The 27,838-nt window shown below is 43.6% G+C and overlaps 1 protein-coding gene across 4 annotated transcripts in view; it reads right to left on the reverse strand.

Moving 5' to 3' along the window:
- SERTAD2 (SERTA domain containing 2) overlaps positions 1 to 27,838 on the reverse strand; it is a 187,056-nt gene that overhangs the window by 40,294 nt on the left and 118,924 nt on the right. The window contains exon 1 of one of the 4 annotated variants that reach the window (XM_067469585.1): positions 8,905 to 9,285. The exons of 2 other annotated variants lie outside the window; for them this stretch is intronic. Coding sequence is in view for 1 of the 2 variants with exons in the window: in XM_060784422.2 (XP_060640405.2) it covers positions 8,905 to 8,909 (5 nt within the window). In the remaining variant the exon portion in view is untranslated. Of the gene's footprint in view, positions 1 to 8,904; positions 9,286 to 27,838 lie in introns of those variants that run through there. One more of the 4 variants, XM_060784422.2, reaches the window with a different exon arrangement.

Raw genomic sequence — 27,838 nt, forward strand, 5'->3', positions numbered from 1 at the left:
TTACTGCATGTTGCTTCTCCAAATTTGAGGGAAACTACTTTTTGTGAAAAATAAAACAACTTTAATGTATGTGATCCAATACGCATCAGATGTAATTATTGCTCTCACTTCTAAGTAAATGTTAAGCCGACTGCAGCTTAAGCCCGGCAACTTGTTAGTCTTATGATCTGGTTTGCCTTAAACATCTTACCTAAACATGGTTGTATTGAAACAACAAGTTTTCACATCTATTTAAACAACTTCAAAGAAGGTCATGCTCCATTACACACAGCTTATGATTCAAAACACAGGCGTGGTGCAAAATTTTAGTACGTCTGCTTGTATTTCTTTTTTTAAAAAAAACATTAAATTTGTTTCCTCCGAAGTCATGCAATAGAGTTAAATGAAGTCCGATCAGACACGAAAAGGAAGCAATTCTTTGCAGCTGTTATGCTAGATGTTACAATACTTGTCTGGACAACGAACGTGTTCCCTAGGATACAGACTCCGGTACCTGTCTGGCACCACAAACTGCTAATCCTTCTCCCATCTCCAATACACATGGAGAATAACTAGCTCTTCAATGTAAAATTGGCTTCGGCGTTCTTTCTTTTTTAAAGAAATCCAGATTCTTTTCTCAGCTACAAAAGGAAGGAAATAATATCACCAGTCTCTAGGGAATTTCATTCAAGTTACTTGGAAAAAATCTCGACAACAATGCTTTGTCGAGTCCATCACTGCTAAGGAATCACCGTGTATTAAAAATGTCAACCCTTTAAAAAACCACAAAGGTGTTTTTTTTTTAATTATCAAGTTTGGGTTGCTTTCAATATTGTTCAACTACCAGTGGCATAGGTGGAATAGGTACATATCCTCTGGAACACGTGTCAAACTCAAGGCCTGCGGGCTGAATCTGTCCTGCTATGTCCTTTTACATGGCCCTCCAAATGCTGGACTACAACTCCTGTCTTCCTCATCATTAGGCATCATGACTAGAGCTGATGGGAGTTGGGATACAGTAACATCTGGAAGGTTGCCATTTGTTCTGTTTTATCAGGAGAGTGGGATTTGAATTTAGATACAAGGCTTGCGGGTATCATGCTTTAGCCTTTCCCCAACCTCAGAGCCACAAGCATGTTGGGCTGCAATTCCCATCATCTCAAATAATCAAAAGTGATTTCAATAACATCTGAGGACCCAAACTGGGTAGAAACTGAAGATGCTGATCACTATGCAATTAGATAGATAGATATTTATTTACTAGCTGTCCCTGCCACATGTTGCTGTGGCCCACATGGGGGATCGGGGTGAGAGGTTTGGCCCAATTCTATTGTTGGTGGGATTCAGAATGCTCTGTGATTGTACGTGAACTATAAATCCCAGCAACTACAACTCCCAAATGTCAAGATTCTATTTTCCCCAAACTCCACCAGTGTTCACATTTGGGCATTCGTGTAGACTTTGGTCCAGATCTATCATTGTTTGAGTCCAGTGATCTCTGGATGTAGGTGAACTACAACTCCAAAACCAAAGAACACTGCCCACCAAACTTTTCCAGTATTTTCTGTTGGTCATGGAAGAACTGTGTGCCAAGTTTGGTTCAATTCCATCATTGGTGGGGTTCAGAATGCTCTTTGATTGTAGGTGAACTATAAATCCCAGCAACTACAACTCCCAAATGACAAAATCAATTTTTGAGTAAAGGACATACATTGGGTTGTTAGGTGTATTGTGTCCAAATTTGGTGCCAATTCATCCAGTGGTTTATGAATTCTGTTAATCCCACAAACGAACATTACATATTTATATAGATTTATTTATTTATTTATTTACTTCATTTATATACCGCTTTTCTCAGCCCTCAGGCGAGAAAAGCGGTATATAAATGAAGTAAATAAATAAATAAATAAATACTGTATTTATATACCCCGAAGGAGATCCAGAGTGGCCTTACAATCGGCAGCAATCCAAAGCTATATCAACAAACATGGATTATAAAATAAGCATATACATTAAAAACATAAAATTAAAAAGCAATATAAACATTAAAACCCATTATTTAAACCAAGCAATCTGAAGACACATTTGGCCCTCTGTATCTCCGGATTCGCTGTCCATCCATTCAATAGCAACCATGATGTGACCTTTAATGAAAATGGGGGCCCCTTCCACATGGCTGAACAAAATTCCATATATTTGAATTTGAATATATGGACTCAGATAACCCAGTCCAATGAAGATATTGTGATATTTTCTGCCTGGATATTCTGGGTTATATGGCTGTGTGGAAGGACCTGGAGTTGATATCTTTGCTTTGGAGGACATGAGAGACTGGCACGCTGGTGTGTGTGTGTGTGTCCTAAGTCACAAAAATATCTACCCTGCTCCAAAACCATAATGAGTCTAGGGCAGACTTGACAAATCCCAAGCCAAAGAAAAAGCCAAGGCAGGTTTGCCCTACTATACACAGCTTGATTGTTTCCTGTTTTGAATGTTGGCAAAGTGATATCCATTTCTATGCTTCCTCCTTTTCTTACAGCAGGCAGCAGGACCTGGCTGTAAAGACCTTGAAACTCTGGGTTGCTGTGAGTTTTCTGGGCTGTAAATAAATCATAGGGTTGTTGTAAGTTTTTTGGGCTATATGGTCATGTTCCAGAAGCATTCTCTTCTGACATTTCGCCTGCATCTATGGCAGGCACCCTCAGAGGTTGTGAGGTCTGTTGGAAACCAAGCAAATGAGATTTACATACCCGTGGGATGTCCAGGGAGGGAGAAAGAACTCTTGTCTGCCTGAGGCCGGCGTGAATGTTGCAATTGGCCACCTTGATTAACACTGAATGGCCTTGCAGCTTTGAAAGCCTGGCTGCCTGGGGAATCCTTTGTTGGGAGGTGTTAGCTGGCCCTGATTGATTCTTGTCTGGAATTCTCCTGCTTTTTTAATGTTGTTCTTTATTTACTATCCTTATTTTGGAGTTTTTTAAATGCTAGCAGCCAGACTGGAACATATAATCATATAGTTGGAAGAGACCTTGTGGGCCATCCAGTCCAACCCCCTGCCAAGAAGCAGGAAATTTGCATTCAAAGCACTCCTGACAGATGGCCACCCTGCCTCTGTTTAAAAGCCTCAAAAGATGGAGCCTCCACCACACCCTGTGACAGAGAGTTCCACTGCTGAAGAGTTCTCACAGTTAGGAAGATCTTCCTAATGTTCAGGTGTAATCTCCTTTCCTGTAGTTTTCTTTCTTTCTTTCTTTACTATATTTATATCCCGCACTTCTCACCTCCCCCCCCCCCCCCCCGGGGTGTGTGTGACTCAGGGCAGCCTCACAAAAGCCAGAATCATAAAACATTAAACAATACTTTAAAAATATTAATACAGATTAAAACACGCTTATTAAAAATCAAAATTCAAAATCCAAGTCTGGGTCAGTTCATCGTCAAAAGTTACTTAAGTCTTTTTCACTTGTTGCCATTTCAGTGGTCGAACGCTTGGCCCCATAGCCAAGTCTTAAGTTTCCTTCTAAAGGACAAGAAGCAGGTGGTCAGTCTGATGTCCTTGGGGGGAAGCGTCGACATACAGGGGGCCACTGCTGAGAAGACCCTGTCCCTCGTCCCCATCAGTCGTGTTTGCGATGGAGGTGGGATCGAGAGCAGGACCTCTCCAGATGATCTTAAATTTCATGTTGAAGCCATTGTTCTGCGTCCTTGTCTCCAGGACAGCAGAAAATAAGCTTGTTCCCTTTTCCCTATGACTTCCCCTCACATGGAACATGAAAATGGGCTAAAATCGGGATACCTGTATTAAAAAAACTCTAAAATTAGGAGAGTAAATAAATAGGTAAATGTAAAGGTTATCCCCTGACATTAAGTCCAGTCCTGTCCAACTCTGGGGGGTGGTGCTCACCTCAATTTCTAAGCCGAAGGGCCAACGTTGTCTATAGCCACCTCCAAGGTCATGTGGCCAGCATGACTGCATGGAGCACCATTACCTTCCCACTGGAGCGGTACCTATTGATCTACTCACATTTGCATGTTTTCGAACTACTAGGTTGGCAGAAGCTGGGACTGACAGCAGAAGCTCACTCCGCTCTGCTCGGTCAACAAGCTCAGCAGCTTGGTGGTTTAACCCACTGTGCCACCGGGGGCTCCAGTAAATAAATATCAACACTAAAAAAAGGGGAGGAATTCCAGACAAGAATCAATCAGGGCCAGCTAACACCTCCCAATGAAGGATTTCCCCCAGGCAGGAAGCAGCCAGGCTTTGAAGCTACAAGACCATTAAATGCTAATCAAGGTGTCCAATTGCAACAGTCAGACTTGTCTCAAGCAGACAAGAGTTCTTTCTCCCACCCTGGACATTCCACAGATATATAAATTATATTATTATAATGTATAATACTATTAATAATAATAATAAATTATTATTATTATTATTATTATTATTATATATTTATATTACATGTAATATTTCTAATAATATTACAATAAAATGGTATAGTACAATATGTACGGAGCCCCCGGTGTTGCAGTGGGTTAAAGCGCTGAGCTTGTTGACCAAAAGGTCGCAGATTCAAATCCGGGGAGCGCCGTGAGCTTCCGCTGTCAGCCCAGCTTCTGCCAACCTAGCAGTTCGAAAACATGCAAATGTGAGTAGATCAATAGGTACCGCTTCGGTGGGAAGGCAATGGCACTCCATGCAGTCATGCTGGCCACATGACCTTGGAAGTGTCTACGGACAACGCTGGCTCTTCGGCTTAGAAACGGAGATGAGCACCAACCCCTAGAGTCGGACACGATTGGACTTAACTTCAGGGGGAAACTTTTACTTTTTACAATATAGTAATATATAATACTGATACTGTACTACGCTATAAATATAATATATTGTATGGCCCATGAGGTCTCTTCCAACTCTATGATTCTATATCAGGGGTCCTCAAACTAAGGCCCGAGAGCCAGATACAGCCCTCCAAGGTCATTTATCCCGCCCTCTCTCAGGGCCAACCTAAGTCTGAAATGACTGGAAAGCACACAACAACAATAACAATCTCATCTCATTAGTCAAAAGCAGGCCCACACTTCCCATTGCAATACTAATAAGTTTATATTTGTTAAAATTGTTCTTCATTTTAATTATTGTATTTTTTTAAGTGTTTTTTTTTACACTACAAATAAGATATGTGCAGTGTGGATAGGAATTCATTCATGCTTTTTTCAAATTATAATACGGCCCTCCAACAGTCTGAGGGACTGTGACCTGGCCTTCTGTTTAAAAGGTTTGAGGACCCCTGATCTATAGCTTTTAAACAGAGGCTGGATGGCCATCTGTCAGGGGTGCTTTGAATGCAATATTCCTGCTTCTAGGCACGGGGTTGGACTGGATGGCCCATGAGGTCTCTTCCAACTCTATGAGTCTATGTATATATATCTTGTAAGCCACTCTGAGTCCCCTTCGGGGTGAGAAGGATGGCATATAAATGTCGTAAACAAACAAACAAACCAATAAACCTCACTTGCCTAGTTTCCAACAGACCCCACAATCTCTGAGGATGCCTGCCATAGATGAGGGTGAAACATCAGGAGAGAATGCTTCTGGAACATGGCCATACAGCCTGGAAAAGTCACTGCAACCCAGTGTTTCCGGCCATGAAAACCTAGGACAACACCTTGAAAATCAGTTCCTTGTTGCTTTGGCCATAGAAGGCAAGAAGCAGCTAGACAACCGCTGATACAGGGACCAGACCTTCATGGCAAACATTTATGAAAACTACAAAGCAACTTGAAGGGACTTCCCTCTGGTGTGCAGGGGTGGCCTTGAGTTGGATTGAGCCAACAATGTGATGCGGCGGCAAAATAAAGCCAATGGGATTCTGGCCTGCATCAAGAGGAGTCTAGTGTCTAGATCCAGGGAAGTCATGCTACCCCTCTATTCTGCTTTGGTTAGACCACACATGGAATACTGTGTCAAATTCTGGCCACCACAATTCAAGAGAGATATTGACAAGCTGGAATGTGTCCCGAGGAGGGCAACTAAAATGGTCAAGGGTCTGGAGAACAAGCCCTATGAGGAGCAGCTTAAAGAGCTGAGCATGTTTAGCCTGAAGAAGAGAAGGCTGAGAGGAGACATGATGACGTCCATGTATCAAGATGTGAAGGGAATCATAGGGAGAAGGGAGTAAGCTTGTTTTCTGCTGCCCTGGAGACTAGGACGTGGAATAATGGCTTCAAACTACAAAAAAGGAGATTCCATCTGAACATTAGTAAGAACTTTCTGACTGTGAGAGCTGTTCAGCAGTGGAACTCTTTGCCCCGGAGTGTAGTGGAGGATTTTAAACAGAGGCTGGATGGCCATCTGTTGGGAGTGCTTTGAGTGCAATTTTCCTGCTTCTTGACAGGGGGTTGGACTGGATGGCCCATGAGGTCTCTTCCAACTCTATGAGTCTATGATTCTATCAAGGGTCTGGAGAACAAGCCCTATGAGGAGCAGCTTAAAGAGCTGAGTATGTTTAGCCTGAAGGAGAGAAGGCTAAGAGGAGACATGATGAGAGCCATGTATCAAGATGTGAGGGGAGTCATAAGGAGAAGGGAGCAAGCTTGTTTTCTGCTGCCCTGGAGACTAGGATGTCGAATAATGGCTTCAAACTACAAAAAAAGGAGATTCCACCTGAACAGGCCTGTAGCCAGGATTTTGACTGGGGTGGGGGGTGGGGGGCTGAGGATCTACCCTAGCAAACCTTTTGTATCATTATCCCAATACCCCCGTGCATATGGGATATATTGAGAATGGTGATCATATCATGATATGAATAAACATAACACTTTAAATAATGTACCAGTAAGGCCTTCTCGCGGACCACCCTGAGAATTGGGGGGGGGGGGGGGCTGAAGTCCTTCAAGCCTCCCCCCTCACCAATATCTGAACATTAGGAAGAACTTCCTGACTGTAAGAGCTGTTCAGCAGTGGAACTCTCTTCCTCGGAGTTTGGTAGAGACTCCTTTTTTGGAAGCTTTTAAGCAGAGGCTGACTGGCCATCTGTCGGGGGTGCTTTGAATGCAATTTTCCTGCTTCTTGGCAGGGGGTTGGACTGGATGCCGATGAGGTCTCTTCCAACTCTGTGAGTCTATGATTCTATCAAGGGTCTGGAGAACAAGCCCTATGAGGAGCGGCTTAAAGAGTGGAGCATATTTAGCCTGACGAAGAGAAGGCTGAGAGGAGCCATGATGAGGGCCATGTATCAAGATGTGAAGGGAGTCATAGGGAGAAGGGAGTAAGCTTATTTTCTGCTGCCCTGGAGACTAGGATGTGGAATAATGGCTTTAAATAATGTACCAGTAAGGCCTTCTTGCGAATCACCCTGAGAATTTTGGGGGAACTGAAATCCTTCAAGCCTCCCCAATATCTGAACATTAGGAAGAACTTCCTGACTGTAAGAGCTGTTCAGCAGTGGAACTCTCTGCCTCGGAGTTTGGTAGACACTCCTTCTTTGGAAGCTTTTAATCAGAGGCTGACTGGCCATCTGTCGGGAGTGCTTTGAATGCAATTTTCTTGCTTCTTGGCAGGGGGTTGGACTGGATGGCCCACGAGGTCTCTTCCAACTCTATGAGTCTATGATTCTATCAAGGGTCTGGGGAACAAGCCCTATGAGGAGCGGCTTAAAGAGCTGAGCATATTTAGCCTGACGAAGAGAAGGCTGAGAGGAGCCGTGATGAGGGCCATGTATCAAGATGTGAAGGGAGTCATAGGGAGAAGGGAGTAAGCTTATTTTCTGCTGCCCTGGAGACTAGGATGTGAAATAATGGCTTTAAATAATGTACCAGTAAGGCCTTCTTGCGAATCACCCTGAGAATTTTGGGGAGACTGAAGTCCTTCAAGCCTCCCCAATAGCTGAACATTAGGAAGAACTTCCTGACTGTACATGTCCAAAACTTTAAAACTTGTGTTGTCGAAGCCTTTCATGGCCGGAATCACTGGGTTGTTGTGTGTGTTCTGGGCTGTATGGCTATGTTCCTGGGGAACTCTCTGCCTCGGAGTTGGTAGAGTTCTTTGGAAGCTTTTAAGCAGAGGCTGACTGGCCATCTGTCAGGGGTGCTTTGAATGCAATTTTCCTGTTTCTTGGCAGGCGGGTGGACTGGTCTCTTCCAACTCTATGATCCTGCAGAGCCATTGGATGGCAGGTCCTGAGGTTCTGGCTTGGGAGGGCTGTGGGCCAGTCCCAACTTTTTTAAAGGGACATCCCAAGTGCTTGAAGAGGAAGGCTCTTCTTCTTCTTCCAGCAAGAAAAGGAAGCACACATTCCACAAGAGGGGACCCAACGCCTTGCAACTAAAAATACCCCCAAGCAGCCATGGAAAGAAAGAAAGGAGCACCCTGCATGGCTCCAAGGAAAGCCTGTACTTTCAGAAAAGGAGCAGGTTGGAAGTGAGGGGTTTTGGAGCAGGAAGTGTCAACGTCTGCAAGGCCAGAGAGGAAGAGAGAGACCCCAATGGTGCTTCCTGGGTCCCTCCTTCTGCATGAAAGCTTTCCAAGACTCGACTCATAAATAAATCTCCCCTTTTCTCCTCCTCCCTTAATTTGTTTGGAAAGAGAGACACCTACGCCTTTTGGGATCCGAAAGAAAGCGAAATTACAGGGTCGGGGAGCGCTTTCCACACTCATCTCGGGATCCAAACCGAGACAGAAACTTATCCGCGCCCGCAAAACAATCTGGGTTTGGAGGATGAGGGGGGGGGGGATAAGTAGGCATGCAAATGGATCCAAAAAGGGGGCACACCTGCCCTTAAAGATCTCCCCCCCCAACAAAAAAGTCCCTACCCATTGCTCTCAATCCCACAAGAAAGGGGGGGGGGGCAGACGGACGGGCAGACACTCCACCATCGCACCCTCCCTCCTTTCCCTCCTTTGGGGAGACTCTCTCTCTCACTCACCCCATGCAGTGGCTGCGGAGAACTACAGCATCGGGGCCCCCGTCGCGGTCGGCGCGGCTCCCTGCTCTCCGTCCTAATCTTGCGGCGGCTGCTGCTGCTCCATATGTCGCCCTCCTCGCCTCGGAGGAGCAGGAGCGGGGCGGGGAATGCAGCGCCAGCAGCAGCAGCAGCAGGAGGAGGAGGATTTAAGCCTCCGCTCTCCTCTGGCTGCGGCGATCACGAAGCATTATACAATGGAAGAGGGAGGGAGGGGGAGGAGGAGCAGGAGCCTCCGCCTGCAGCCCTTGCCAGGCGGAGCGAGTGACGACCAGGAAGGCGAGCAGGAGGAGGAGAGGAGAGGAGGCTCCTGCGCGCGCTCCTTCTTGCCCTTTGGCTCCCCGCGGAAGCCCCGCCCCCAAGGCCCCCGCCGGGCACTCTCTCTCTCTCACTCACTCACTCCTCTCCCTCCCTCCCTCTTGTTCTCCTCCTCCTCCTCCTGCAGAAGGCCGAGCCCTCCTCGCCTCGCACAAGCTCGCTCTGCCTTGGCTGGGCGGCCCCCGAGGAGAGGCGGGGCCCTTTTGTCCCGGGAGGCCGGCCAGGCCCACGAAGGCTTCTGCTCCTGCTGCTGCAGGAGGAGGAGGAGGCGCAGAGGGAGGCTGAGGAGGGGCCAAGGAGGCGGGGAACGGGGCTCCCTGCCTGCCTGCCTCTCTCTCCATCCTTCCTGTCTCTTGGCTTCCTCTCTCTCCTTCCTTCCTCTCCTTACTATCTTCTCTCTCTCCTTCCTTCCTTTCTCGTCATACTTCCTGTCTCATTCCTTCTTTTCTAGCTTCTCTCCTTCCTTTTCTCTCCTTTCTATCTTGTTTCCTTCCTTCTCTTTCTTTCCTTCCTGTCTCTTTCCTTCTTTCATCCCCTTACTATCTTCTCTCCTTCCTTCCTCTTCACCCTTCCTGTCTCTTTCCTTCCTTTCTCTCTTTCCTTCTCTCTCCTTCTGTCTTTTTCCTTCCTTTCTATCTTGTTTCCTTCTCTTTCTTTCCTTCCTTTCTCTCCATCCTTCTTGTCTCTTTCCTTCTTTCATCCCCTTACTATCTTCTCTCCTTCCTTCCTCTTCACCCTTCCTGTCTTTTTCCTTCCTTCCTCTCTCTTTCCTTCTTCTCTCTCCTTCCTGTCTTTTTCCTTCCTTTCTATCTTGTTTCCTTCCTTCTCTTTCTTTCCTGCCTTTCTCTCCATCCTTCCTGTCTCCTTCCTTCCTCTCCTTACTATCTTCTCTCTCTTCTTCCTTCCTCTCTCGTCATCCTTCCTGTCTCTTTCCTAGCTTCTCCCCTTCCTTCTTTTCTCTCCTTTCTATCTTGTTTCCTTCCTTCTCTTTCTTTCCTTCCTTTCTCTCCATCCTTCCTGTCTCTTTCCTTCTTTCATCTACTTACTATCTTCTCTCTCTCCTTCCTTTCTCGTCATCCTTCCTGTGTCTTTCCTAGCTTCTCTCCTTCCTTCTTTCATCTCCTTACTATCTTGTTTCCTTCCTTCTCTTTCTTTCCTTCCTTTCTCTCCATCCTTCCTGTCTCTTTCCTGCTTTCATCTCCTTACTATCATCTCTCTTTTCTTCCTCTCTCTCTCCTTCCTCTTCACTCTTCCTGTCTCTTTCCTTCCCTCCTCTCCTTACTATCTTCTCCCTTTCCTTCCTGTCTTTCTTTCCTTCTTTTCTCTCCTTTCTATATTGTTTCCTTCCTCGCCATCCTTCCTCTTTCCTTCCTTTCTCTCCTTCCTATCTTCCCTCTTTTCTTCCCTTCTCTCTCCTTCCTCTTCACCCTTCCTGTCTCCTTCCTTCCTCTCCTTACTGTCTTCTCTCTTTCCTTCCTGTCTTTCTTTCCTTCCTGTCTCTTTCCTTCATCTCTCTCCTTCCTTCTTTTCTCATAATCCTTCCTTTCTTTCCTTCCTCTCCTTCCTTCCTGTGTCATTCTTTCCTTTCTCTCCACTCTTCCTGATGCTTTCCTTCCTTTCTCTCCTTCCTATCTTCTCTCCTTCCTTCCTCTCTTTCCTTCCTTCCTGTCTTTTTTCTTTCCTTTCTATCTTGTTTCCTTCCTCTCTCTCCTTCCTTCTCTTTCTATCCTTCCTTTCTCTCCATCCTCCCCGTCTCTTTCCTTCCTACTTTTTCTTCCTATCTTCTCTCTTTCCTTCCTATATTCTCTCTTTTGTTCCTCTCTTCTCTTCCTTCCTTTCTTTTTCTATCCTTCCTCTTTCTCCATCCTTCCTGTCTCTTTCCTTCCTTTCTCACCACTCTTTCTGACTCTTTCCTTTCTTCCTTTCTCTCCATCCTTGATGTCTCTTTCCTTCTCTCCTTTCTCCTATCTTCTCTTTTCTTCCTCTCTCTCCTTCCTTTCTCTCCATCCTTGATGTCTCTTTCCTTCTTTCTTTTCCTTCCTATTTTCTCTTTCCTTCCTCTCTTTCTTCCTTCATCTCACCTTCCTTCCCCTTTCCTTCTTTTCTCTCCTTCCTATCTTCTTTTTCCTCCCTCACTCTCTCCTTCCTTCCTGTCTCTTCCCCTCCTTCATTTCATTCATATCGTCTTCTCTCTTCCCTTCCTTCCTCTCCATTCTTCCTGTCTCTTCCCTTCCTTCCTCTTTTCTTTCCTTATCTCCTTCTTTTCCACACTTCCTATGTTCTTCTCTCTTTCTTCCTCTCACTTTCCTTCATTCCTTTCTCTCCTTCCTATGTTCTCTCTCCTTCCTGCCTTTCCACCCTTCCTGACTCTTTCCTCTCCTTCCTATGTTCCTTCCTTCCTTGCCTGCCTCTGACTGAGGGACCCCTCTCCAGCCTGGCAGGGCTTTCGCGCCAAGGCTGCACGCGCCCGCCGGACGGCGCGAGGCCCCCACGGATTGTGCGCCTGACGGGGCGGTTCGGGAGCAGCCCAAGGGTCCCGCGTGGCCCTCGTCTCGCGCCAGGCAGGCAGGCAGGCAGCGCTAACAAGCTCCCCTTCCGCGCGGAGCCAGGCGCAACTCTGAGCAGCACGCGAGCTATTGATTCGACAACTTGGAACTGGTGGCGAAAGAGAAGGAGCGCAGTTGCCCCTCCCCCTACAACTCTTCTCGCGCCTCGCCCCGCCCCCTCCCCGTGGCATGACGTCAGGGGCGGGAGGGGCAACCCAGCCCAGAGCGCGCGCCCCCCTGCCCTGACCCCAAGGAAGCGGTGCTGATGGAGGAGGAGACGGGCATCCCCAAGACCGGCCCATTGAGACTGCCTTGGGATCCCTTCCGCTTTTCCTTCCTTTCCTGGTCCTCTTTGCAGCCTTCCTTCGTAGATTCCAGCACTTTGCAGATGATCCAAGCAAACAGTCCACCTCCCCCTCCCAACTCTCTCCCTCATTTGAGCGCCAGAGCAATTCATAGGTGCAGATGGTCAGTGGAAAGGGGGGAGGAAGGTTTTTCCCCTTCTTGCAGCAACATGGGTTTGTTGCTTTGGGGCTTTGTTTTCATGATGCCTTGGAGCATCACTTAATATTAGCTCTAGTTATTATACCTACCACCCGATCCTCAAAAGTTGGATTTAAAAGTAGTATAAAAGACCACAGCAAAGCAAACACAACCCAACCAAAAGTATATATATTCTTCTTGGTGTTCCTGGGGTTTTTTTGAGGTGCAGATTCAGAAAACAGCATCCTGGAATCAGAATTATAAACAGTTCTGGTTCAATTTACATGTCCTAAATGGTTCTGGCCCAACTTACATGTCCGAACGCATCTCCCTTTATAGAATCATAGAATCAAAGAGTTGGAAGAGACCTCATGGGCCATCCAGTCCAACCCCCTGCCAAGAAGCAGGAATATTGCATTCAAATCACCCCTGACAGATGGCCATCCAGCCTCTGTTTAAAAGCTTCCAAAGAAGGAGCCTCCACCACACTCCGGGGCAGAGAGTTCCACTGCTGAACCATCTTGGACAGGGGTCCTCAAACTACGGCTCGGGGCTCAGTTACGGCCCTCCAAGACCATTTACCTGGCCCACACTCAGGGTCAACCTAAGTATGAAACGACTTGAAAGCACACAACAACAACTATCCTATCTCATCAGCCAAAAGCAGGCCCACACTTCCCATTGAAATACGAATAATTTTATATTTGTTAACATTGTTCTTCATTTTAATTATTGTATTACTTTAAAGTGTTTTTTTTTTGCACTACAAATAAGATATGTGCAGTGTGCATAGGAATTTATTCATTTTTTTTTTCAAATTATAATCCGGACCTCTATCAGTTTGAGGGACTATAGATCTGTAATAATATCCATACATCTGTTGCCCGTTTTTGGTCAAACAATATTTAGCCTTGTGCTCCTTCTATTTTTTATCAGTTTTATACTAATTTATGCAATGCTTTTGATACGAAATAAATAAATAAATAAATAACATCTGTAATAATACCTATAAGCCTATAATAATAATATTTGTGTCGATAATAATAATAATAATATCTATATGCCTATAATAATATTTATACTTCTGTAATAATAACAATAATCTATATAAATAAAAATGTAATGTAACTCAAAAATCACTGGGAGAATTGACACCAAATTTGGACACAATACACCTAACAACCCGATGTATGTCCCTCACTCATTAAAACACTGAAAAATATAGCAGAAGGGACTTAAAAAAACCCCCAAAAGCTAAATGATGAAAAGCTAAGTAATACAGAAAAAAGGAAAGAAAGAGGGAGGGAAGGGGAGAAAAAAAAGAAAGGAAGGAAGGAAAGAAAGAGAATGAAGGAAAGGGAGAAGGAAGCATGGAAGCAAAGAAAAGGAAGGATGGGAAGAGGTAGAGAAGGAAGAAAGGAGAGAAAGAGGGAGGGAAAGAAAAAGGGGGAAGGAAGGAAAGTTAGAGAAGGAAGGAAGGAAGGAGAGAAGGAAAGAAAAAAGGGAAAGAAGGAAGGAAAGATGGAGCGAAGGAAGAGGGAATGTAGAGAAAGAGGGATGGAAGGAAAGAGAGACAGCAGAAGAGAAAGAAAGGGGGAGAGGAAGGAAAGAGATAGAGAAGGAAGGAAGAAGAGAAGGAAAGACGGGAGGGAAGGAAGGAAGGAAAGATGGAGGGAAGGAAGGAGGGAAGGAAGGAAGGAGATAAAGAGGGAAGGTTGGCCACAGCAAAGTGTGGTGGGTACAGCTAGTACCTATATAATATCTTTGAACTGAGTTATATGGCAGTGTGGACTCAGGTAACCCAGGGTCCTTCTTCACATCCCTATAACCCTTTGGCCTCGAGGACACTGAAATGGGCCTATATTAGGTTGATATTTTGCCACTTCAGTTGTGTATTGATAGCTTAGAAATCAGCTCTTCCTCTTTTCTTTCTTTCCCATTTCTCCACAATGGGCCACAGCAATGCGTGGCCGGGTACAGTTAGTCATTAATAAAGATGTTGAACAGTACTGGGCCCAAGATCGAACCCTGACGCACTCCACCAGTCACTTCTTTCCAGGACGAAGAGGAACCATTGGTGCGCACCCAATAATATACAAACCCACCAGCCCTCTTTAAAATGTTGGCTACAATCCCCCAAATCACCTCAAATAATTTTGGCCTTTAATCGTTCACAGAGTCGGGACAATAAAGCTTTAAGACCCACTGTAAAGTTGATTCTTAGTCATTAGTTGCATGACTGGCTTGGGCATTGCAGATATTCTGTAACGATTCGTAATCAATCAAAGGGATGGTCTTCTTGCAATTAAACTCCATTTTTAGAGAAAGTACAGAAGTCTTATCTGAAAAGTGAGAGTCAACTGGAAGTGTGGTTCTATCGAATGGCTTTGGGAAAGCCATTTAAATGTAGAATGACACATTACGAAGAAAGTCGGTTCCAACTACCTATATAAATGAAAATGTAATGTTAGTTTGTGGGATTGACATAACTCAAAAACCACTGGACGAATTGACACCAAATTTGGACACAAGACACCGATCAGGCCAACGAGTGACCATCACTCATAAAAACACTGAAAAACACAGCGGAAGGGACTTTAAAAGCCAGAAAAGCAAAAAGATGCTATAGCGCATGTGCAAAAATGACTCCCTTGACAAACAAAACACACAATAACATATAATAATAATAATAATAATAATAATAATAATAATAATAATAATACTTTATTTATACCCCACTCCATCTCCCCTAAGGGACTCGGTGTGGCTTACATGAGGCCAAGCCCATCAATGCAGTACATACATAATACAAAAACATAACAATAACCAGAAAATAAAATACATAAAATGCAAAGAAATATAATAGATGACAACAGACAATATAAAACATGCAATTAATAACAGAGGATTTCACTGGGCAGGGCCACCTTCACGGCTAATTTTTTTTTAAAAATTAAAAACTGGGAGATAGGATGGTGCTGATCATCAGGATGAGGATCCGAGAATGAGGGAGGATTCCAATTGCACAAACTATAAATAAAGTGCTTCTAAGGACGTTTAGTGCAAAGTTTGGTCAGGGAGTTTCTTACATTCAATCACTGAAGGCACATTGGAATAGCCAGGTTTTCAGGTTCCTCCTGAAGATTACTAGCGTGGGGGCTTGCCTAATATCTCTGGGAAGTGAGTTCCAGAGCCGGGGGGCCACCACAGAGAAGGCCCTCTCCCTCGTCCCTGCAAGTCACACTTGAGATGCGGGCAGGAGCGAGAAAAGAGCTTCTCCGGAAGATCGAAGAGATCGTGTGGGTTCATAGATGGAGATACGGTCATGCAGGTAGGTTGTGCAGGTAGGTGGGTCACAAACCGTTTAGGGCTTTGTAGGTCAAGACCTGCACCTTAAATTGAGCCCGGAAAATAATCCACACTCTCTTCCGGACTATTGCTCCCAGCATCCCCTAGACCAGGCCCTTTAGGAGAGGAGGACGATCCAAATGCACTGCTTCCAAGCTGGAAGATTTTTTTCTCCTTGGATTTCTTTTAGAGCATCCCAATCCCCTGCATACTTCCTATTCCTGGACTGCAACTTCCAGCAATCCTCCAGATAGATAGATTAGATGGAGATAGGTAGGTAGATAGATCGATCAGGAGGACTGCTGGGAGTTGCAGTCCAAGAATAGGTAGAGAAGGAAGAACAGAAAGAAAAGAGGGGGAAAGGAAGGGAAGAGAAGGAAAGAAGGAAAGAGGGAGGGAAGGTTGGCTACAGAAACGCGTGGCAGGTACAGCTAGTAACAACATAAGAAGCAACACACCATAGATTCCAAAGGATCCAAAGAACAGCTACTTGAACATAAATCCCACCATCTTCAGGGGCATTAACTCCCTGGTGAGAGCTCTTAGTACCACGACAGCCCTACTATAATTTGCTTTGCAGACCCTCATGGCAATATTTTACAGCTCAACGCAGACCCAGAAGTAAGCCCCTCTGAATTTAAATATATATGTACATAAGACTGTCTCCTGGCTTTAATCCTAAACATACCAGGGAGCGCCTCCTCTTTGAGCTTAATTCATACTTTGAACTGAACTGCATGGCTTTCAGTGTGAAAGTGAAAGAAACGGCTTTCCCCTTGCCTTCGAAAGTTTTTGAGCTTTGTCTCTATGGCCAAGGTTATGCAACTAGGATTGAACATTAATACAAAATGAAGGCATTTTCAAGAAGTGTGGAATTTATTCTCAGTGTTGGCAGTTAAGATTTGACTGATTTGGTTTCTTTGGAGAAGAACTGGGGCATTTTTGGAGAGAAATATCAAGCACCACAAACAGCCCCTGCTTACTAATTTATGCAAATCATCAAATGAACTATAGGGTTTGTCTTTAAAAAAACTAACACCAGACACAAACTCTCCACATTAGGTCTGCATCACCAAATTTAGAAACAAAGCAGCTGCCAGAAAACAACATGGGAATGTCAGATGTAGCCTAAGCTCCCATTTCCATTCTGTTCCATTACAAGAAAGTGCAAGGCCCAGTTGAATGAGCTGATGAATAAGCAAGAGACATACTGTACACTTCCATGCATTTCTCTCAAAAACAGTGCTACCTTAAAAATATATATTCTAAGTCAGTGGTTCTCAACCTTCCTAACGCCGCGACCCCTTTATACAATATAATACTAGTAATAATAATTCAATATTATAATTATAATTATATATTTACATTACATGTAATATTACTAATAATATTACAATATAATTGTATAGTGCAATATAGTAATATATACTGATATTGTACTATGCTAATAATATAATATATTGTATGAAAATATATATTGTAAGCCGCTCTGAGTCCCCTTCGGGGTGAGAAGGGTGGCATATAAATGCCGTAAATAAATAAATAAATTTATATAGATCCTCATGTTGTGATGACCCCCAACCCTAAAATTATTTTCGTTGCTACTTCATAACTGGAATTTTGCTACTGTTATGAATCGTCATGTAAATATCTGATAGGCAGGATGTATTTTCATTCTCTGGACCTTGGGAGTTGTAGTTGCTGGGATTTATAGTTCACCTACAATCAAAGAACATTCTGAACTCCACTAGAGATAGAATTGACACACAGAACACCCATGACCAGCAAAAAATAATGAAAGGGTTAGGTGAGCATTGGCCTTGAGTTTGGGAGTTGTAGTTCACCTATCTCCAGAAAGCACTGTGGACTCAAACAATGATAGATCTGGACTAATTTTGGCACGAATACTCAATATGCCCAAATGTGAACACTGCTGGGACCTTGACATTTGGGAGTTGTAATTGCTGGGATTTATAGTTCACCTACAATCAGAGAGCATTCTGAACCCCACCAATGATAGAATTGCCAGACTTCCCACACAGAACTCCCATGATCAGCAGAAAATACTGTGTATCCTGATGGTCTTTGACGACCCCTCCAACACCTCATCGTGACCCCCTCAAGGGTCCCGACCCCCAGGTTGAGAAACACTGTTCTAAATGGAATATCTGTTTTTCCCCTTAAGTTCATCAAAATAACTCCTTCAGACTGTGCCATGGTAAAATGATAAATAACCTTCATAACAACAATTATCTCAAAAAATCAAATCCACAAACTACTCCAATGGTGCAGCTTTTGTGCTTGCTGGCATTTTGATGCAGGTTCTGCACCCTAGCAAATGAACATTGTTTACCAACAGTCTATATCAGTTTATACAAGGAATGGGACCCATTGTAGATCTGTTCTAGCAACTTGTACAAAGCATACATAACAGAAATTCACAATGTGTGGGATATCCCACAAAAGAAAATTTGAGTTTAGAGATTTGGCTTTGATGGCATTGGTTTGAATGGCTTGTTCTTGGGCTGCCAGAATCAGGGCCTCCTTTGTCTCCTTTTTCAAAGTCCCATTTGTGAGCCACAGCCATGTTTTTTCTTTGTCAATTTGGCTCTCAATTTTTGCCAGGAACTGTCCATGGAGAGCCTTCTTTTGCCAGTTTTCTCTTCTGCTCTGGATTGTGTTTTTACGGTATTTACTCTTTGTCTTATGCACTTGAAGCAGTTTACTACTATTGACTTCCCTCAATGTTGGTTCTTGACTGTCTTTCACATAATCTGCCAGAGCATATTTCTCTTCTTCTACCATTTGTTTCACTTGCAGAAGCCCTCTGCCTCCTGATTTTCTGGGCAGGTAAAGTCTATCGACATCACTACGCGGATGTAATGAGTAGTGGATTGTCATCAGTTTTCTTGTTTTTCCATCCAGATCATCCAGCTCTGCTTGTGTCCAGTTCACAATTCCAGCAGTGTATATTATTTATTTATTTATTTATTTCGTGTACTTCTACCCCACCCTTCTCAACCCCCGAGGGGGGACTCAGGGCAGCTTACAAAAAAGCACAATGCGATGCCTACACAATAATACAGATAAACGTATAAAACAGCAATTTAAAAAGTTATAACAGTTAAAAACAATCAGTATATATCACAGTCAGTAAACCAGTCTCAAGCTCCGCGTTCGATAACTCAGAGTCCATACTTCATTCTACATTGTCTATTCCTACCAGTCATCGTAGTCCTTTATTTATCTGCCAGGTTGCCCAAACGCCTGGTCCCAAATCCAAGTTTTTAATTTCCTTCTAAAGGAAAGGAGGGATGTCGCTGATCTAACTTCCCTGGGGAGTGAATTCCACAGGTGAGGGGCCATTACCGAGAAGGCCCTGCTCCTCGTCCCTGCCAATCTCACTTGAGATAGAGGCGGGGCTGAGAGCAGGGCCTCCCCAGAAGATCTTAAACTCCGAGGTGGGACGTAGAGGGAGATCCGTTCGGACAGATACGCTGGGCCGTGATGGTCAGCCTATGACACGCGTGTCAGCACTGACACGCATGGCTATTTTTGATGACACGCAGACACATGTGGCCACATACAGAGAAATACACCTTATAAGAGCCAATCTAATTCCTTAAATTTGTAAAAGGCTCTACAAATTTAACATCTGCACGTTTGAGCATTATTCACTCCATAACTCAGCATGGATTATACATTTTTCTTATTTAAACTATAAATATTGCAAAATTATGGGTTTTTTAAGGAAACTCCCAGCAATATGTCCCTAAATGCACTTTATTATTGATCTAGGTTTGTCTGCTCGTCCCATCCCTCTCCGAAAATTCTATCCTAGTTATATTTCACCTGTCATGCTTAGCATTATTTTTAAAATTTTAATTATTACATTTGGCCCAGCCATAGGTTTTTAAACATCGTTGTGTTATTGCTTATTTTCTGCTTATGAATTTTATTTATTGTTTTGTATTAGTGTTGTTATTGTTTTTACTGTTGTATTGTGGGCTCGGCCTCATGTAAGCCACACCGAGTCCCTTGGGGAGAGGGTAGCAGGGTACAAATAAAGTATTATTTATTTATTTATTTATTTTTGAAGTGACACTCCACCCAAGTTATGCTCAGGTTTTTGGCAAATTTTGACACACCAAGCTCAAAAGGTTGCCCATCACTGGTATAGGGTTTTGTAGGTCAAAACCAGCACTTTGAATTGTGCTTGGAACTGGATTGGCAGCCAGTGGAGCTGACATAGCAGAGGGGTGGTATGCTCCCTGTATGACGCTCCGGTGAGTACTCTGGCTGCCGCCCGCTGGACTAATTGAAGTTTCCGAACAGTCTTCAAAGTCAACCCCACGTAGAGTGCGTTGCAGTAATCTAATCGGGATGTAACAAGAGCGTGGATAATGTCGGTGATGGTCCAGGTGTTGATAGCCTTGATTGTATTCCCTCCTTTTAATTTGCTCTTCAATACCTTGTTGTTGTTGTTGTTGTTGTGAGAGCCAAATTGACAAAGAAAAAACATGGCTGTGGTTCACAACTGAACTTTGAAAAAGGAGACGGAGGGCCTGATTCTGGCAGCCCAAGAACAAACCATTAGAACCAATGCCATCAAAGCCAGAATTGAATGTTGTTGTTGTTGTTATAGAACAAATGGAAAGGAAACCTGACAAACCTTTGGGTTTTATGGTGTAGTTGATACTGTTGTATTTTAATTACAGAAGAAACCCATTGCTGTCTACTGGAGAATATTATTTGCCTTGTGTTCAATGTTGGCCCTCTCTGAAGCATAGCAAGTCTTCCTGTGGTGCCCTCTCCTCTTGGTCAGTGTGGGCTTGGTATCATCTGAAGAGAAGGCCTCTGAGTTCCATGGGCATCATTCTAAGGGAAGCCTCTTGTTTTCAGGGAAGCAAAGCAAGGGGATCTGTTTGAACTGAGCCTTCAGAAGTTGTAATCGCGCTGTTCCTCCCTGCCTGCCTCCCTCCCCCTCTCCAACTAGCAGTTGCTGAGTAGCTAAGGTGGTTCTAAATAAAGAACTGGAGTCAACAACAGGAAATAACTCCCACAGAAAAAGAGAGCGAGCGCGAGCAAGAGAGCGGAATACAAACTCTCCCCAACTCTTGTACATAGCTGACAAGGGGCTTTTTGTTCTCTGCACACTGGATCTGAAAACATTGCTTTTTACAGCATGCCTTTGCCTTTTTATCCAAACAGTGAAACCTGCCTTTTGCACAGAAGCAGCCGGGCTTCCTCTCACAACTGCTGCTGTGCAAAGTCCGACCCTTCAAGCTCCACCTCACCCACCAAACGCCTCCCACTTGCCCACCAAAGTCTTTTCCAACATGCCCATATTGTTGCTATCATGTTTTCCCCTTCCTTCCCTCCTCGACTTACACTTTTGTGTTCGAAATACAAAAGCAAATAAATGAATATTCTATTTTTTTAAAAAAGATGTACAAAGACTTCTTGAGAAATCCTGTGATGTCTGACGAAGAAAAGCGCAGTTAGCTCCACACAAGTCGTCTCTGGTTGCTTCTGGATCGAGAGAATCGGCCGTCTACGAAGACGTTGCCCAGGGGACGCCCGGATGTCTTGCAATCCTGCGAGGAGGCTTCTCTCATGTCCCCCGAGCATCCCGAGCTCTGAGGATTACCTGGGAAGGGATCCCACTGGAGCATTGCAACACACCCAAATACCTGGGAGTCAGGCCTGTAGCGAGGGGGTGGTTTTAGGGGTTCAACCCCCCCCCCCCGAAATGTTTCAGATTTTTTTTAAAAAAACTGGTTTACTCATGAATTTTAACTGGTTAACCAAATCCCCATGCTAAGTCTATGAGAACTCCAGAACTGTAAGCACTATCTCAAGCTAATATTGACAATTTATTCACACTGTCATTACTTGCAGCAATAGCCGATGTAGTGAAGCAACCAAGTTGGGTGTGTGTGTGTTGAATGCTCTCATTAAGGAGGCCAGACTTGGTGGAGGTGGTTGACAGGGGCGGAGCTGCGGGCTATTGAAGGTTGGTTCTTGTGGGGGTTTTTTTGGGCTATAGGGCCATGTTAGAGGCATTTCTCCTGACGTTTCGCCTGCATCTATGGCCTATGCCTCTAGAACATGGCCCTATAGCCCGAAAAAACCCACAAGAACCTAGTGATTCCAGCCATGAAAGCCTTCCACAATATATTGAAGGTTGCTCTGCCCCCTGCTGTGCTCTTTGCTTCAGCATGAGCTAGGAGGCAAGTTTCAACCTCCCCCCCCCCGGAAATTTTCAACCCTCCCCGAAATTTTCAACCCCCCCCCAAATTTTCAACCCCCCCCTCCCCACCAAAATTGTCAACCCTCCCCGAAATTTTTTTCTGGCTACGGCCCTGCTGGGAGTCACTTTGGACCGTGCTCTGACCTACAAGAAGCACTGCCTGAACATCAAGCAAAAAGTGGGTGCTAGAAACAACATCATACGAAAGCTGACTGGCACAACCTGGGGATCACAACCAGACACAGTGAAGATATCTGCCCTTGCGCTATGCTACTCTGCTGCTGAGTATGCATGCCCAGTGTGGAACACATCTCACCACACTAAAACAGTGGATGTGGCTCTTCATGAGACATGCCGCATTATCACAGGGTGTCTGCGCCCCACACCACTGGAGAAATTACACTGCTTAGCCGGTATTGCACCACCTGACATTCACCGGGAAGTAGCAGGCAATAGTGAAAGGACCAAGGCAGAGACATCTCCAGCTCATCCCCTGTTTGGGTATCAGCCAGCACGTCAACGACTGAAATCAAGAAATAGTTTTCTTAGATCTACAGAGACACTCACTGGAACACCCCAGCAAGCAAGAGTCCAAAAGTGGCAGGCCCAAACCCAGCACCTCAATCCATGGGTGATACCAGATGAGAGACTCCCCCCTGGGCACAGAGAAGACTAGGCGACTTGGAAGGCGCTGAACAGACTCCGCTCTGGCACCACGAGATGCAGAGCCAATCTTAAGAAATGGGGCTACAGGGTGGAATCCTCGGCATGCGAGTGTGGAGAAGAACAAACCACTGACCACCTGCTGCAATGCACCCTGAGCCCTGCCACATGCACAATTGAGGACCTTCTTGCGGCAACACCAGAGGCACTCCAAGTGGCCAGATACTGGTCAAAGGACATTTAACCAACTACCAAGTTTGCAAAAGCTGTGTTTTTTTTTAATCTGTGTGTTTGTTTTGTTCTGCTAGAATTGTAACACAATGGTATGGTTGCTGATGATACGATAAATAAAATATAAATAGCTCCACACAGGACAGAGATATACTGGGTTGGACTGGATGGCCCTTGTGGTTTCTTCCAATTTTATGATTCTCTGCTTCTATGATTTCAAAGGAAGTTATTTCTTGTTGTCAACGGAAACTGAAATGTTATCCTCTGTTGCTTTTTGTCCTGCGTCTAAGAAAGGGACCTGCCTCTGCCTGCATTAAGATCCCTCCAAACCAAATAAGCTACAATAGAAACGACATCTGAGACAAAACACAGGCCTTTGACTCTAAGTTCATTGTATTTCTTCTTCTGGATGATTTTTAACACCTTGCCTGATGGAACTTGGAAAGCTTGCATTTTGGTTGACCATTAAAGGTATCACTCTTTTGCGTTTTGATGGTATTTTGTTGTACGGTCAACATTACAACACCTAAATATATCCCTATTTTCAGAAACAGAAGTAATTGCCAATGAAATGCAAAATGAGATACCATCCTCAGCCACACAGGTTAACAGATACAATCCCTCAACACAGGGATGGGTAACTGGCAGCCCTCCAGATGCTGTCAAACTCCAGCTCTCAGCAGACAGACAAAAACATCTGGAGAGCTACAAGTTGCCTACACTTGCATTTGATGATCCATTATAAGATAATACATTTTGAATAGTAATGGTAATAAGAATAATAATAAGAATTTATTTATTTATTTATTTCGAGCATTTCTACCCCGCCCTTCTCAACCCCCGAAGGGGGACTCAGGGTGGCTTACAAAAGGCACAATTCGATGCCAGCAATACACATAGCAAGATAAAATACATAGCAGCAACAATGATAAAATAATTAAAACAATCCAGTTATACAATCCAGTTATACCATACAACTAATAATAATAATAATAATAATAATAATAATAAGCGGCAACAACTGGAAAAGCTTACACAATACGAGGATTTAAAGATAGAATTGCAAAGACTCTGGTACACATCAGTAAAAGTAGTCTCAGTAGTGATTGGCACACTGGGTGCAGTGCCTAAAGACCTTGGCCTGCACTTAAAAACAATCAGCGCTGACACAATTACCATCTGTCATCTGCAAAAGGCCACCCTACTCGAGTCTGCATGCATTATTCACCGATACATCACACAGTCCTAGACACTGGGGAAGTGTCTGATGTGTGATCCAATACAAAAGCCAGCATAGTGATCTTGTTTGCTATGTACTAATCTTGTTGTGTTTCTGATAATAATAATAATAATAATAATAATAATAATAATAATAATACAATAATAATAATAATAATGGTAAAAGAAGGCTCTCCATGGACAGTTCCTGGGAAAAATTGAGAGCCGAATTGACAAAGAAAAAACATGGCTGTGGCTCACAAATGGGACTTTGAAAAAGGAGACGGAGGGCCTCATTCTGGCAGTCCAAGAACAAGCCATTAGAACAAATGCCATCAAAACCAGAACTGAAAAGTCAACAACAGATCCCAAGTGTAGAGTCTGCAAGGAAGCAGATGAAACAACAGATCACATCCTCAGCTGTTGCAAGAAGATCGCGCGGACAGACTACAAGCAGAGGCATAACACCATTGCTCAGATGATTCATTGGAACTTGTGCCACAAATACCATCTGCCTGCAACAAAGAACTGGTGGGAACACAAGCCGGAAAAAGTTACAGAAAATGAAAACGTCAAGCTCCTCTGGGACTTCCGGATTCAGACAGAGTTTTGGAACACAATACTCCTGACCTCACGATCATGTTAAAGAAACAGAGTGTGGATCATTGATGTTGCGATCCCAGGAGACAGCAGGATTGAAGAGAAACAACTGGAAAAGCTGACACAATATGAGGATTTAAAGATCGAACTGCAAAGACTGTGACACAAACCAGTAAAGGTGGTCCCAGTGGTGATCGGCACACTGGGTGCAGTGCCTAAAGACCTTGGCCTGCACTTAAACACAATCGGTACTGACAAGATTATCATCTACTAGCTGCAAAAGGCCACCCTTCTCGGATCTGCATGCATTATTCGCCGATACATCACACAGTCCTAGACTCTTGGGAAGTGTCCGATATGTTATCCAATACAACAGCCTGCAGAGTGTCTGCTGTGGACTCATCTTGTTGTGTTTCAAATAATAATAACAATAGTAATTTATGTATAATCTGCCATATCTCCCTGGGGGACTCAGGGTGGTTTCCAGCAAAATAAATACAATGGCAAACATTAAATGCCAAAACAACAATAACAAATCCAACCAATGGGTCAAAAACAGATTCAATAAAAAATATAAAATAATATGATACATCACAAACATTTATAACATGACAAGCTCTTAAAACTCTTTTTAATTTTCATTAAAATATTGAGGACAAGATGGGCTACAACTTCCAATGAGCGAAAATAGGTGTCCAACAATGTGTAAGAAAAAGACAATTCAAACACAGGGTATGTATAAAGATCTATTAATCTTCCTCCTCTCCGTAAGCTAGGGTACATAGGTGGGTTTTTAGAAGCTTTTGAAAGGAAAGGAAAGGAAAGAGGGTCCTCTATTTAGTTCTTTAGGAAGGGAGTTCCAGAGGAGGGGAGCGATCACGGAGAAGGCTCCCTCTCTCGTTCTCACCAACCACGTTTGAGATGGGGGTGGGACTGAGAGCAGGGCCTCCTCCACAAACTGCGGTGCTCCTGCTGGTCTGTATGTGGAGATTCAATTTTTCAAATAGTCTGAGCCTGAAACCGGAAGAAAAGAAATACAACTTGAGTCACTATTATCTAGAATGCTAACATCTGAAATGCTTAAAAATCAAAAACTATCTACATTAGTGGCTGAGATAGTGACACCTTTGTTTTTTGGTGGTTTGGTGTACACAAACTTCATCTCATGCACACAGTTATTAAAATTCTATAAAATTACCTACAAGCTATATGTATAATTTATTTGCTTAATTTGTATTACATCATTCTCCTGTTGTAGGAACTCAAGGAAGTGTTTAGATTCGAGTCCCACCTCCAAGTTTTCCCATTATGTATAGTATCCATATGCAAATGTAGGTATTCTAAAATCTGCAAAAATATGAGATCCAAAACACTTCTGATCCAAAGCATTTCAGATTTTTTGGTCGTGTCAGGAGCGACTTGAGAAACTGCAAGTCGCTTCTGGTGTGAGAGAATTGGCCGTCTGCAAAGACGTTGCCCAGAGGACGCCTGGATGATTTGATGTTCTTTTATCATCCTTTTGGGAGGCTTCTCTCATGTCCCCGCATGAGGAGCTGGAGCTGATAGAGGGAGCTCATTCGCCTCTCCCCAGATTCGAACCTGCGACCTTCAGTCCTGCCGGCACAGGGATTTAACCCACTGTGCCACTGGGATACTCAACCTGTAACACATTCATGTAGAAATATTTTTTAAAAATATAATATAATGTAATATAATATATTGTATATACATATAATATTAATAATATAATATAATGTAATGCAATATATTATTATTATATATTTATATTACATGTAATATTACTAATAATATTACAATATAATGGTATAGTGCAATATAGTAATATTTAATACTGATATTGTGCTATGTTAATAACATAATATATATATTGTGTGCGTCTATCTATCTATCTATCTATCTATCTATCTTGTAAGCTGCTCTGAGTCCCCTTTTGGGGTGGGAAGGGCAGCAAATCAATGTTGTAAATAAATAAAAATAATAAAGAAAGAAAAAATATAGAAACACCAATCGATTAATTATAAATGCATTTGAAGTAATTTAATGTAGAGGATGATTTGGAGGAGAACACATTTAATTGAAGTTGTGGCTTTTACAGAACTCCAAAAGTGTCTCCCTCTTCAGGCAAAACAACCTGAGTATACCTAAAAATACAGGCCATTTCTGTACCTTAATGTGTAAGGAAAAGACAATTCACACACAGCATGCTAAGTAGCTAGTCTTCAAAAGACAAGTCAAGCCATTAATTTGAGAGGCTCTTAAGACAATCTTGGAGAGGTCTGTTAAAAGTCTTCCAAGGCCTCTCAAGCCATGTTCACACCTTTGGTATAAATATGTACTTTTAAACCACTGAATGCTTTTTATATCTGCACTGAAGGGGAGCTTTTTTCCTTTTACTTCAGCAAAGTGGATGCTTTATCGCCTGAACATCCATGCCATTCAGGAGAAGGAAAGTACAGTAAGATGACTTGTAGATCAGAACTTTAACACCTATTCAGATACACCTAAATGGGTGTAAGACAGACCTCATCATACTAGAGAATGAATCTACTTTAAATTTGAAAGCTGTTCAGCAGTGGAATTCTCTGCCCCAGAGAGTGATGGAGGCTCCTTCTTTGGAGGTTTTTAAATAGATGGATGGTCATCTGTCAGGGTTGCTTTGAATGCAATATTCCTGCTTCTTTGCAGGGGGTTGGACTGGATGGCCATGAGGTCTCTTCCAACTCTATGATTCTATGATTTTATGATTCTATGGTACAAGTACTCGAATAATCCTCTTCCCTTCAAACCCTTCTAGCCAGTAATAATGAATGATATTCTCTATTGTGGCCCCTTTTGAACACAAAAGGCCAAAGAGAGTTGAGCATCTAGATCAGGGGTCCTCAAACTATGGCCCGGGGGCTGGATACGGCCCTCCAAGGTCATTTACCCGGCCCTCGCTCAGGGTCAACCTAAGTCTGAAACGACTTGAAAACACACAACAACAACAACAACAACAACAACAATCCTATCTCATCAGCCAAAAGCAGGCCCACACTTCCCACTGAAATACTAATACGTTTACACTTGTTAAAATTGTAGTTCATTGGTCAATCTGGCCCACCTATAAATTAATTTATTTATTATTTACCTTACTTATATACCGCTGTTCTCAGCCCGAAGGCGACTCACAGCGGTTCACAACAAATACGAACAGCAAAAATTCAGTGCTACAGTATAG

Source organism: Anolis sagrei, chromosome 1, assembly GCF_037176765.1.
Source record: "Anolis sagrei isolate rAnoSag1 chromosome 1, rAnoSag1.mat, whole genome shotgun sequence".
Classification (NCBI taxonomy): domain Eukaryota; kingdom Metazoa; phylum Chordata; class Lepidosauria; order Squamata; family Dactyloidae; genus Anolis; species Anolis sagrei.